Source organism: Spermophilus citellus, assembly GCF_964194105.1.
Source record: "Spermophilus citellus genome assembly, chromosome: X".
Lineage (NCBI taxonomy): Eukaryota > Metazoa > Chordata > Mammalia > Rodentia > Sciuridae > Spermophilus > Spermophilus citellus.
In genome coordinates, this window is record NC_138190.1 from 14223154 (window position 1) to 14237590 (window position 14437).

General features: G+C 37.6%; 1 protein-coding gene across 1 annotated transcript in view; it reads right to left on the reverse strand.

Moving 5' to 3' along the window:
- Positions 1–14437, reverse strand: part of MAP3K15 (mitogen-activated protein kinase kinase kinase 15) — a 115173-nt gene that overhangs the window by 59042 nt on the left and 41694 nt on the right. Inside the window, exons 5-6 of the mRNA XM_081278355.1 lie at positions 11791–11959; positions 9454–9560 (exon numbers count right to left, since the gene is read on the reverse strand). Of these exons, the coding sequence (XP_081134481.1) occupies positions 9454–9560; positions 11791–11959 (276 nt within the window). The remainder of the gene's footprint in view (positions 1–9453; positions 9561–11790; positions 11960–14437) is intronic.

The following is a 14437-nucleotide window of genomic DNA, read 5'->3' on the forward strand; positions in this document are numbered from 1 at the left end:
GGAAAGCAATATTCAAGATCATCTGGTCCAATTCTTTTTTTAATAAAAGAGGACTATAGAGTCTAGAAAAGTTAAGTGGACTGCTTAAGGCTAAGGCCATGCAGTAATTGTAGAGTTGGGCACCTAGCTCATGTTGGTCTGCTTACATAACCTTCAGTAACTCTCTCCAGTGTCTACAGAACAAAATCCAAATTTCTTACCAGTCAAGGTCTTCAACCACTGGGACTAATCTCCCTCCTCAGCCATCTGTTCTATTCTAAACCAAACCTTCATCCAGGTAAGCCCACATTGCCTTCCCATGTCATCAAACATGAATTATTAAAATACCTGGGATGGTACCAGTGATCTTGACAAAAAGCAAAGCAAAAACAAAAACCTTGAACTAATAGCCAACCTTCAACCCACCCTCCTCCTTTTCATTTCTGATCTCAGACACTTCCAAAGCCAAGCACTTTGCCCACAGATATCTGCCTAAGCAGCAAAAAAGTGGAGCTAGAACAGGGGCCACCTAACTCCCAAACCAACACATTCCCCATCACAAAAATGTCTTTCTTCATAAGTCCTTCAACACAGATATAAAAGTCTCCTCTCTATGTTCCTTAAATAAAGTATTCATTCATACTAAAACATGATTTTTCTGAATCATAAGTAAAGCATTATGTGAAACTACCTTACTGATATTTCATCTTAAATAAAATGTAAATTTCCATCCTTAAATTTAGAAGGAGGTTACAGTGTTGATTTGCTTGTCCTCAGGTCTCCAGAAATGTGTCCCAGGAAATCAGAAAGACTGTCTCCCTGATTCCTCCTGATTGATGTCTCTATTTCAAGGGCAACACAGTGACAGGAATGACTGCATGTGAAGTCTCTCAATATACACTCAAAGGCACAAGAGGCTGAATCTACAGGCAATTCTCAATAAATGTTTCCTAACAGAACTGTTTGTCCTTTTCCATTTGTTTGGAGTCCTTAGGCAGAAGGTGGGAAGGTAGCTTTCCCTAGCATCTTTTGGACTTATAGTTTGGTCTTCCAGATTCAATATGGCAACTGGAGACTTATGAATGTAACTAGCATGGAATGTTCATATGCTATTTCTTCAGAGTGCCAAGTGGAAGGCTTGACAGCAACCTACACTGGTAAGGTTTTTCCTCAGGAATTGTTAATAATTAAGAGTTTATTCTGGGGCTGGGGTTGTGGCTCAGTGGCAGCACTTGCCTCGCACATGTGAGGCACTGGGTTCAATCCTCAGCACCACATAACAAACAAAATAAAGATATTGTGTCCACGTATGACTAAAAATTTTTTTATAAAAGAGTTTATTCTGCATGTCAAAATTAATTACTAATAAATTACTGGTTTTCAAGTAATATCTAAATCTGGAAACTATAAAACTTACTATCATGAGCCTTAAAATACTAATCAAGTGAGAAACTGGTACGGCTGCTATTACTATAATTTTCTGGATGTTCAGTTGCAAAGATGAAATATGTTACAACAAAGTCTCCTGTATCTGCCCTTAATGCTCTAGGAAAAATACCTTAAGCTACCAGAGGAATATATATATATATATATATATATATATATATATATATATATATATTTTTTTTTTTTTTTTTTTTTTTTTTTTTAAAGAACATGAGAGGGGTTGTGGCTCAGTGGTAGAGCGTGTGCCTAGCATGCGTGAGGCACTGGGTTTAATCCCCAGCACCACATAAAAATAAATAAAATAAAGGTATTGTGTCCATCTAGAACTAAATAAAAATTTTTAAAAAGAACATGAGGGGCTGGGATTGTGGCTCAGTGGTAGAGCACTCGCCTAGCACGTGTGAGGCCCTGGGTTCTATCCTCAGAAACACATAAAAATAAAAAAATAAAGATTAAAAAAAAGAACATGAGAAAAACATAAAAACATAAGAAACTATGCTCTTAAATCTAATTGATAGAAAATTTGATGTCAGGTAGGGGAGAAAACTCCTCTTCAAAAGTCCTTTACTAATTGTATATTATAGTCTAGCTTTTTCAGTGTTGTATTTTCTTAGACTGGCAGAAATGTTGGCCACAACATTGTCTTAGGTTCAGACCATCATTAAAGATGACCTACCACTGGAGGTTAAGGTTCTCTTTTGGGAAACTGAAGGGCAATAAACATTTATACAGCATTTTCTATGTGCCAGGAACTGTGTTAACATTTTTTATTTTATATTCTTACTTAATTTTTAGAATCCCCCATTAATTCCCGTTATTCTCATTTATTTCACAGAAGTCCAGTCCCTGGTTTTTTTGGGTTGTCAACAGCACAGTGATTTTGAAATATTTTTCAAATCATTCTAAAGTTAAATGTTCTCTGGACAACCAAAACCCAAAATTGAAATGCTCCAAAATCTGAAACATTTTAAAGGTCTTATTGGGGAATTTCAGATTTCAAATTTTCACATTAGAGATACTCAACTGGTAAAGTCTATGCACATATTCCAAAATCTGAAAAAAACTGAAACACTTCCAGTCCCAAGCATTTTGGATAAGTGATATTCCATCTGTAATTATAACATAATAGATGTCACTATCCTATTTGATAGATGAGGAAGGTAATGCTTTGGAAACTTAAATGGCTTGGTCTTGGCAATAACACTTAAGTATACTGTATAATCTGGAATTCAAATCCAGATCTGTCTGTCTACAAAGCCTACTGCAATGATATTAATTTCCTATGTGCCTTGTAAGTTCTCTCTTTTTAAAAATATTTTTTAGTTGTTGATGGACCTCTATATTTTTTTCTATTTGTTTATATGCAATGCTAAGAATTGATCCTAGTGCCTCACACATGCTAGGAAAGCATTCTACCACTGAACTACAATCCCAGCCCCATAAGTTGTCTTTTTAAAAAAATTTTATTTATTTATTTTTAGTTGTAGACGGACACAATACCTTTATTTATTTTTTTATGTGGTGCTGAGGATTGAACCCAGTGACTCACATGTGCTAGGCAAGTGCTCTGCCACTGAGCCACAACCCCAGCCCCATAAATTGTCTCTTAAGTCATTCCAAAGGAAAAGAAATCCCCTCTCCCCACTGACATCATACTATTTTGAGTAATGGCAGCACTGTCCAAGAAAATGTAGAGCACTACAATAGTTTGAAGAGAACAAGTTGTCTTATCTATAAAAGTGTGTGTGTGTGTGTGTAATAATAATGCACATGTGTGATTATATATTTTAAATCACTCATTAACTTCAGTCACCCCTCATGAGCTCTCTCCTCCTTTACACATGGCCCTTCTGCTTACACACAAATAAGTCTATAATAAAGAAAGAAGGACAAAAAAGAAGGGAACTAACGCAGGAAGGAGAAAAAAGGGATATTATCAGGCTCAAGGAAGCCAGAGAGAAGGGATAAATCCTCTTAAAAAAGAAAATATGTACTATTGGCGGGGCTACCCACTCAGAAGATAATAAGATGGTTCATTTCTCAGAGAAATAATGTAACTGGCTTTTTGCTACCAAAAGTATATACTATTAAGTAATGGATATGACACCAAAACCACAGGAAACAAAAGTAAAAATAGATAAGTGAGACTATATCAATCTTAAAAATAAAAACTTTTTGTGCATCAGGGGATACAACCAACAAAGGGAAAAGACATCCTATGCAATGGGAGAAAATTTTTAAAACTCATGCAAGTGATCAGAATATCTAGAACATAGAACTCCTACAACTTAACAATGAAAAAACCAAATAATTTGCTTTTAAAACAGGCAAAGGACTTGAAAAGACATTTATCCAAAGATGAATATGCTAATAGCCAAGAATATGAAAAGATGCTCAACATCACTGATCATCACAGAAATATAAATTGAAACTACAATAAGCTATCATCCCATATTCATTAGGATGTTACTATAAAAATACTGGCAAGAGGGCTGTGGCTGTGGCTTAGCAGTAGCACACTTGCCTGGCATGCGCAAGACACTGGGTTTGATTCTTAGTACCACATATAAATAAAGATATATCAACAACTAAAAAAAATTTTTGAATAAATACTGGCAAGTATTTATTTTCTGTTTTTTTTTTTAATAATAGCACCCTAATGAGTATGAGATGTTATCTGGAGATATTATACACCATCTGGCCACTATGGGAAACAGTATGGATTTTCTGTAAAACATTTAAAATAGCACTAGTATATGATCCAGCAACCTACTTCTAGGCATGTATCTGAGGAATTAAAAGCAGAATCTCAAAGAGATATTTGCACACCCATGTTCATTGAAGAATTATTCATAATAGTGAGGAGATAAAGGCAATCTAGGGCTGGGGCTGGGGCTCAGTGGTAGCACACTTGCCTGGCATGTGTGAGGCACTGGGTTTGATTCTCAGCACCACATATAAATAAATAATAAAGGTCTATCAACAACTAAAAAAATTTTTTTTAAAAAGCAATCTAAATGTCCATTGGTGGATGAAAGGATAGATGTGATCTATCCATGCAACAGAATATAGTCAGCTTTAAAAACAAAGACAATTCTAATATATACTCCAACTCAGATGAACCTTAAAGGCATAATGCTAAGTCAAATAAGGCACATACAAAAGACAAATATTGTGTTACTCCACTTATCTGAGGTATCTAAAGTGGTCAAATTCAGGGACAGAAAGTAGAATGGTGGTTGTCAGCAACTTGAGGGACAGGAAAGTGGAGAATTATGTAATGGCTACAGAGTTCCAGATGTACATGATAAAAAAAAGTTCTAGAGATGTTTCACAATAATTTACATCTATTTTACACTTCTGAATGGTATGCTTAAAAATGGTTAAGATGACTAATTTTATGTTGTTTAATTTTTGCTCAGTTTCAAAGGTTCAGTCCATGGTAGGCTGACTCCATTAGTTCTGGGCTTGGGGTGAGGCAGAATATCATGGTGGAGGAAAACAGCTCAGGACACGGCAACAACCTTGTTGTTTTTCCTTCCACCATGATATTCTGCCTCACCATAGGCCCAGAGATAAGGTAGGGACTGAACCTTTGAAACCATGGGCCAAAATAAATTTTTCCTCCTCTACATTGTTCTTGTCAGGTCTTTTGGTCACAGTGACCAGAAAAAAAAAAATGACTGAAACAACATATGACTAACCAGGACACAGAAAGGGATGGGCCTAATATTTCAAGTGGAAGCCAATGGCTTATTTTGGTTGTTCTGCAGGCAAATAAAATGTAAGCTAAAGTCTGCTGGGAAGAGTGTAATTATGGCATAGAATTATTAACCTTAGCTTTAAGAATCAGTGTCTGTAGCATGCTGGGCCAAAATTAGTTCTAGTTCCAGATCTCTTACTGACCAGCTATTATATTTGGGGCCTCTACTTTTATTTCTTACTCCATCCTCTCTAAACAGAGTTAGGACTACATAATTCTGTCTAAGTCAACAGATTTTTTGGTTATCTTTGCTACTGAGAAAGCAACAACAAATTTATCTCCTTTTGTAATGTAAAACATTAAGTGCCTGGAAACAATGCACTATGTAACAGGGGGTAGATCTCATTTTTTCTACTTTGGATAAACATAGAATAAAGAATTTTATACAAATCTAGAAATGAAGATGGTGATATTGAACAGTGAAAATAAACAAAGAGACAAAAGGAGACTGGTGGCTATTGAAGAGGTGATGAACCTACACTGCCTCTTAGGGAAACTGTCCCTTCACCCAAGCAATGTTTTGGCAAGCTCAGAGGAGGAGACACAGATGCCAGCCATAGGTTCTGGAGCAAGCACAGAGACCCTCTGATGTGGGGTGGATTCAGTCACTTTCATCTATTCTCCCCCACATTTATTTCTAGGGCCCAAAGAGCATTTTCCTCTATCACTCAGTTTAACTTACTTATTCCAATAAATGCAATATACATTCAGTTTCCCCTCCAGGTGCTAAGCAATTCAGAGGTAACTTTTGCTGGAATTGGTGGTCTTGATCAAAAGATGCAGGACGGAAAATATGAGTACATGCCTTCTATTTTGCAACAGGCAAACTTTATTTTGTTTTAAATCTAAGCCTGATTCTGATATTCTCTTTTGGACCATTGTGCCTACTGATGGGATCTCTGGTCAGAATATTCTGCATGCATTAGTGTAAGTAATAAAGTCCTACCTGTAAAAGCAACAGCAAACGACAATTGCTCACAAAGGATTCCATGCCATTGAGAGGCAGTAATTTAACTGTTCAGTGGAAACCTGAAGTAGCTTTGAATGAGCTTCTGAATGCAGTGAAGTGGAAGATACCAGGAAAAGCTGGCTGGCTCAAACCAGCTTTCCCACTGACAGGGAGACCTTACCTTGTCATCTGAGTGTCAAACGTCATTCATTCCTCCCAACCTCTAGTAACTAATTCATGACAATGATTTGCTCCACTTCCTAAGAGTTAAAGGTCAACAGTAATTAAGGAAGACTCATTGTTTTTTTTACCCATGACTATTTTCCCCCTATGGGAAATGCCATAAAATTCCCCCAAACTGTACACAATGCTAAACCCTACTGAAACTATCCTGACAGATGTCCAAGTTGAATCTAAAGAAAAAAAGTGAAAAAAATCAGAACTGGATTGCCTATATCAATAAAGCAAATGTTGCAATTCTATAGAAAATTCTTAGTCTGGTGCAGGGGGTTCTCAGCATCAAGTATCCTGCCTGGCTTACAATATAGAGCTTCTGTCTAACAGAAGGCAAAGAAGGCTAGAAGGTAAAGAGAAAGATGGCTCTTTGGCATGCAGTCCTGGCCATTCAGCTTCTAAATTGGATGCACATTCATCTCAAGATCACCTCATCCTGCTACACCCACTTCTCTTAGATACCCATTTTTCCATTTCAAGCCCTATTGTTATGGTTTGCATGTGAAATTTTCCCCAAAGGCCATGTACTAAAAACTTGGTTGTCAACCTGTGGTGCTATTAGGAGGTGATATGACCTATAGAAAGCAGGGCCTAGTTGGAGGAAGCAGGTTACTGGGAGGATGTCCTTGAAGGAGATATTTTGTCTCTTAGCTCTCTGCTTCCTGGATACCATGAAGTGAGCAGTTTTGCTCCACCATGTGCTCCTCACCGTAATATTCGGACTCACCACAAGCCCACCTGTGATGAAGACAAGTGGACTGAAACAGCCAAAATAAATTTTCCCTCTTTTAAGTTGTTTTTCTCAGGTGTTTTGTCACAATGACAGAAAGCTAACTAACATATCTGTTTTACTCTTTTATTCCCTTGAGAGGATGGTAATCAATTGTTTCATTCTCTGACAACAGTTAACCTCTACTCTGTCTGGGGAAAATACATGGCAATGAATAACTTACACGGCTCTCAGTTTTTATTTAATAAGACAATTTTTATAGCACTTACAGTGTGCTAAGCTTTCTTCCAAGGACCTCATAAGTGATAACAGTTCAAGGACAAGCAAAACTAACCTATGAAGATAGAAGGTACAACAGTGGTTGACCTATAAAAGTGTGAGGGCTACTGGCAAAGAACACTAGGGACTTCTTTCTGGAGTGATGGAAATATTTTCTATTTTGATTGGGGTGTTGTTTACATGTGTGTATTCATTTGTCAGACTCATCAAATTATATACTTCAGATCTATGCATTTCACTGATCATAAATTTTGCCTTGATTTAAGAGAGAGAAGTGTGACCTCACATGTTATTACAAGGTTCAAAAAGCCATAAGCTCTTATTTTGCTAATGTCCTGCAGAAACAGCCAATGGCAGGTCAACAACCTATAGCCCAATCCAACTGCTGAGGCAAAGCAGAGCCTCTGAAACTGGGAAATCCAATACAGCAGTCCTCTAACTTAGTTTATCCTCAACCCTCATCTCGTTCACTCCCTATCGAAGATATCAGTTATGGAAGGTTGATAAGGAGGTGCCAGAACTCTCTGGCTCTCAAGATAAGTTTGAATACCCTCCCAGAGTACTCTGCTGTATGATTTGACATAATTAATTCCCAGCTCAGGCCCAGTAAGGAGTGTATCAGGGAATGGTTCTCATGATATTCACCTAATGCTGCTTCTCTTCCTATAGATTATCAACAGAGAAAGGGAGAAGGTAGAACTAAGACATTTAAGTGCATCTAGAGCCTTGTGAGGTTGAATGTGGCAAACTTCTAGTTATCCTGCAAATCCATAGTAGCCAAGTTTGGCTGGGTATATGACTACCTTGCTACAAACTACACTTACCAGCTTCCCCTGTAATTAAATGGAGTCATATGACTGAGTGCTCACCAATGGAATGTGATAGAAGTGGCATGTGTAAATTCTACTTGCTTTAAAGGAAATGACTTGCCCTGGGTTTCCTCTCCTACCTATGGAATGGAGTCGGGGTGGAACACTGAGTGGCAGTAACTTAGCTTCAACTATGCAGATAAGACCAACATTCTAGGGGATGAAAAGAGCTACAGTAGTTGGATACTAAGTGCTTCAACAACTCCTGAAGCAGGGCTGGGTGCTAGGCTGGTTCACTCTAGCCTGCCATGTGAAAGGGAAATTTCAATCTAATTTAAATTACTGCATTTGTGGCTTTTTTGTTATATAATCTTAGCTAATACCTTACCAGTGAAGTTTCTGAGGCTTATGATCTCCAGGCATGAATTTCCAAGTTTCACACTCTGCTTAGCCCAGAAGTTTGAATTCCCAAGTTCTTTCTCCTTACATACAACATCAATCCGGTCACTTAAACTAGTCATCCACAGTCTACAAGATAATATCAACTCCTTATTCACGCATGCAAAGTCCTCTCAAGACGTGGTCCCATCCTCCATCCATGGTCTCAGCTTCATCACCTGCATTTGCCACACTGCATCTTGTGTTCTAGTTTCAATGGATGTTCCCTGAAAGCACCTTGTGTATGAAGAACTCTATGGTCTGGCCAAATGGAATAATGTTTTCACCATCCCCATGAATAAGCTTCTCTAAAACCCCCAAGTAGAATGGTTTCCTCCCTCTACTATACTTCCTTATCACTTTGGACAAACTTTCATTAAACAATGTACCACCTTGAGCTATTAGGATTTTTTTACATGTCTGATCTCACAGCTAGAATACATGTTCCAAAGACTAAGTCCCTGAAGGAAGATTGTGCCTTGTCTATCTCCGTGACCTTGGCATTTAGCACATGACCTGGCTTATACTTGAATGTTAAACAAAAGAAGGAAGCAGAATTCAATAGGTAGGGTTTTGTCAAAACCCTACACAGCCAGGCATGGTAGCATACTCCTATAATCCCAGTGGCTCAAGAGGCTGAGGCAGGAGAATTGCAAGTTCAAAGTCAGCCTCAGCAACTTAGCATAGGCCCTAAGCAATTCAGTGAGACCCTGTCTGTAAATAAAATACAAAAAAGGGCTGGGCTGTGGCTCAGTAGTTAAGTGCCCTGGGTTCAATCACTGGTATGTGTGGGGGGGGGACCCTACACATACATTATCATTCTTACCGATTCATTGCAAATGCATAGTGGAATTTAATGTTATGCTGATCAGCCAAATCACATGTAGGCAGCATCTCCAGAGTTTCTACCAGCTTGACCATCGCATCATAGTCCTGTTGGCGAGAGATCTCAAGGTGAAAAAGAGAAGAAATACAGGTCTTTGTAAATTTTTCTGAATAGTGATAAACATAAGCCAGTCTCCAGATTTTAAGACAAACCTTTCCTTGCATAGAGTGTTTAGTGAAGTTACTTGTAACCTTCACTAGAACAACAAAAAAAAAAAAAAAAAAAAAAACAGAAAATAAGATAAATGAGAGAGAGGGCAGAAAAGAAATTCCTGTTACCAAAGAGGACAAAGGGATTGAGGAAAAACTGTTAAATCCAAAGGCAGAAAAAAAAGTGAGCCTAGCAACCAGGAAATGGCTACTATGTTTTCAGTGGAAAAGGATTAAAACCACCCAGAAAAGCTATTTTAAAATGAGCTAGACATACACATAAGAAAATCTACAGTTAACTTCCCATGTAAAGGGAAAAAATATCTTAGCCCTTCTTGTTTTATCATAATCAGTCAAATTAATCTAAACCAGAATATTCTTTATTGTGGGATGTTGACTTGTGCACTATAGGAAAGGCAGTAGCATTTCTGGCCTCTACTCATTAGAAGCTAGCAAAACATACATACATACATACACACACACACAGAGTTTTGACAACTAAAATGTGTTTAGATGCTATCAGATGCTTCCTGGTTGAGAACCACTGGTCTAAATGCTACATAATCATCTAGGGAAAAATTGCTACCATGTGTGTCTCAGTTGGGTCCCCTCTTAGTAGCGCTACCAGTTAACATTTTAGCCAGGCTTACAATCATTGGTATTAGCCAACTTGCTGCCAGCTATGGTTGAAGAGGAGGGTTTCCTACTAAAATCCCAAACCTGTCTTATGGCTCTGCATTTGATACTACTGGCCTAGCAAAGAGAAGACAGTAGTGGATTCCACAGATCTCTTGGCTCACATTTGAGCCCAAAGGTTAAGAAATGAAAGGATACAAAAAAAAAAAAAGAAAGAAAGAAAGTGATAATACCTGAAGGCAAGGGCAGAAGGAAACCAGAAGCCAGGAACTCAAGGGAAGAAAACCTTCAAGAAAGGTTAATCCTTGGCCATGGTGCATGCTTTAATCATTATTACAATCCCTAATGGCACCTGCTACTAAAATCAGTTAGTTGCATCTGTTCATCACTAGGGGTATGAGTTCCTTAGCAGTTGACTCTTCTTGGTCCAAGGCATAAATGGATATCTCCATTATTTAGATTTAAAGAAACATGGCCAACAACTTCCAATGTAGCTTTATAGGAGTCTGTAAGTATTGTACATTACTCCGTGTGCCACAGGAAAGGGAGGCAGACTCCCTTAGGAATGTCTCAAAGGCATTAAATTCAGAAGAGGAAATGCTGATTTTCCTCCATGGTACCACATCCCACAAGCCCCATCTTGAGAACTCTTCAATAGCTTCTGAGGCCTGTTTTAGACTAAATATTTTAAAAATGAGGAAAATGAGGCACAGAGAAATTAAATAACTTGCCCAAAGTCACACAGCAGTTAGTGAAGTCAGGATTTAGACTGAGGCTGACTGATTCCATTGTCCTTCTTATCTTCTCTGCTCTGCTATGTCCTTTAGGCCTTTGTTACTTTTCTTATTTACCACCACTCATCCAAAGGCAGAAAAAATTAAGCCTAGCAACCAGGAAATGGCTACTGTGTTTTCAGAGAATCTATATTTCAGAGAATATAGATATTTAGTCTAAAACAGACCTCAGAAGCTACTGAAGAGTTCTTGAGACAGGACTTGTGGGATGTGGTACCATGGGCTAGGGATGTGGCTCAGTGGTTGAGTGCCCCTGAGTTTAATCCCCAGTATCCCCCCTCCAAAAAATGGGGATCAACAAAATAAACCTACACCATAGGTTTGTTAAGAATAGTGAATTAATTTAGGATTAGCAAAAGGCTTGGAACTATGCATAGCATAAAGTGTATATAAACTGTTAAATTATTAATTACTTATACTAAGTAGTGCCATATATGTGGTCTCTTGTTGGAGCATTCACACCAGCCCTAATATGAAAAACCCTTCTCTAAAACTCTCACCCTGATGGATAAGCTGGATGACCTCTGACCTGGTCACAGATCCATTTATATAAAATAGCTACTTCACCATACACCTAGTAAAATAATACACCTAGTGAGAATACACCATACACCTAGTGAGAATATACTCACATGAGGAGTTCCTCATGCCAAGAGAAATTTTGCTATATGCTAGCCTCAGTTAGGCACATTTCATACCTGGATATCACGGTAGGACAGGAGTAAATTAATGATGATGTCTGATGTCAGAACTTCAATATTATCCATGCGGAGTTTGATCCGAGCCAGCTCCTTTGCCAGTTCATCACCCTGGTATTTCTCTCTGGCTTTCCGGATGTCATTCAACAAGGTTTCTTTGTAATAAACACTAGACAGGGGAACAGTAAAACCTCCAGTCATATAGATATGACTATGTGCATCCAGGACCCTCCTCCTTGGCACTCAAACAAATATGGTTCTTATTTATGTGACTGAGGCTAACACATGGAGACCTTGGCCCAGACCTGAGCCTCCTCATGCAGCAAACTAAAGACACTTCAACTTGTTATTCATATTTTGCCAAAATGAGCCAATAATGTTAACAAATAAAAACCAGCTCATTACAACCTTAAAAATGTTTTCAAAGAGGAAATATTCAAACAATATACAGAACTTTCTATACAGCTAAATCTATTTCCTCTGGTATTTTGAACCACATAGAAGGCAAGATGGTACCTTACTTGAATATTTATTTTTCCCTACCAGCAACAGATAATCACAAAGCCAAACAAAACTCCCAGAGCTATGAAATACACAGAAATTCATTTTAAAAATATTCTCATTTATTAAGTGTCCCCAGTTAGTAGTCATGAAGGTTTCACCAGTTGAAGGAGAGCTAGAAACTGGTGTCATGTCCCCAAGCAATCCAAAGGGGGTACACAGAAGCCATGCTAGGAAGCTTACAGAAAACGTTGCCTTTCAACCCCCCACACACTTCCCTTGTCTTATTTGACTACCATAATGTAAAATATAAAAATCTAATGTAAAATATAAAAATCTCCTTTATGAGGGTGTCTAGATAATAATGTGGATATGTAAGAACATTTAAAACAGTTTAAATACACACTTAATGTGCCCATAGCCTCTTACAGAGTCAATGCTAGTATCTGATACTTGGAATAAAACCTTGAAAAACAACCTAATTTGGTGTACAGAGGCCAACTTACAATGACCACAGATTGATTTAAATATTTTGCCTATTTTCCAATTAATTTTTAAACAGAGAATGAGCACTGCCAAGCAGTAATGCTGCCAACCCATTAAGAAGCTGAAATGATTTAATTGTAGAGAGAAAAATTCAGCTGTTTTTTTAAAAAGACAGTAGGATAAATCATCTTTCCTAGAGAAACAACACAAGATAGAATAAGAACAAATCATACTTATTTTGAATAATTATAAAACTATGCCATAAAAATGTGCATACATTACACAGCCTGGTCTAATGCTTATAATAAGACCTCAATTAACATTTAAAGAATGAAGTGATATCCCACAGAAAGGGTTTTGATGTAAAAATATTAGTGCAATGCTTTAATTTTTATTTCCTTATTTGTCAACTGCTATTACCCCAATGATGAGCAAATCAGCAAACTCTGCCAGTGTTTAAAATTCTGTCATTAATTGAATGAGTCATTAAACTGGGTGACAGCCATTGCCCATTTGGTAGACTATAAAGGCATGAAAGCTATTAAAGTGTTATTAGTTTGGCCTGATGGTAAAAAGTTATACTTCAGTCTTGTTTTCAAGGGTAATTCTGAAAAATAGTTTTAATAAATGAAGAAATCTAATAAGAACAGTAACTTTTTAGGTAAATAAAACACTGACTTGATTATGGTTTGGGGACTCCAGATATGTAATAATCATGCAGCCATTTCTGCCTCTGGCAACAAGGGAAGATGTTGCTAATCAATATGAACTTGGAAATGGCTTCAAAGCCCTTTATAGCACAGGACTCAAGATACTTTATAAATCTATCAGAATTGGCTCATGAGCTTAAAACTTACCTGCCATCCTGATTACAGATGTTTGCAATCACAAGTACCATTTACTGTCTCATTATTGTTAAGACCCCAGCCAACTGTGGGGTGGAATCCACTAATAGGCATTTCAAGCCCTTGGAAATTAAAACAAATCAAAAAAGTTCTTTTCCTCCCAATACGTACATACACCGAATGAGAAACAAACTTGAACCCATTTCTTGCAAAGATATGACTCATCTGGAAGATTCAAGTTAGCCGACCTCCTTGTCAGACCTGAAAATATGATATTGGGAGAACTTTCTCCCTAAACATCACTAAAATGTTTGTTTTGCAATTAGACAAAAGTTAGCAAAGTAAAACTGAATGAGGTTTGCTAGGACTGTGTCACAAAAAGTTTGCCATTTGCTTTTTGTGTTGGCATATGGTCACATATGTCTAGGTTTCCAGTCTTCTTTCCCACTAAGGTCTCTAAAAGAAAGTCTGTATCCAGAAAAGAGGCAATGGCATAGAAAAGGAGAACAAAGTATGAACTTCATGCCAATATTTCAGTAGTAACCCTCCATGGTTCAAGATGCCATGATTTGGGCCAAAACATGACATGAGGTCCTTGACATTTCATTATAAGCCAGTTCTGCCAGTCCTTTGGATTTTCATTTGTTTTGGAAGTACAAATCCTCCTCCTTGTGACACAACTTACAGGAATAAATCCTTTAAATTGGCTTCAAGCAAAACAACTGGATTGCTTGATTAAGAATAATTTTTCTGCCTTTAATTTTTAGAGTAAGAACACTGAAGGTACAGTTTCTTGAGCACTGAGACTCAAAGAA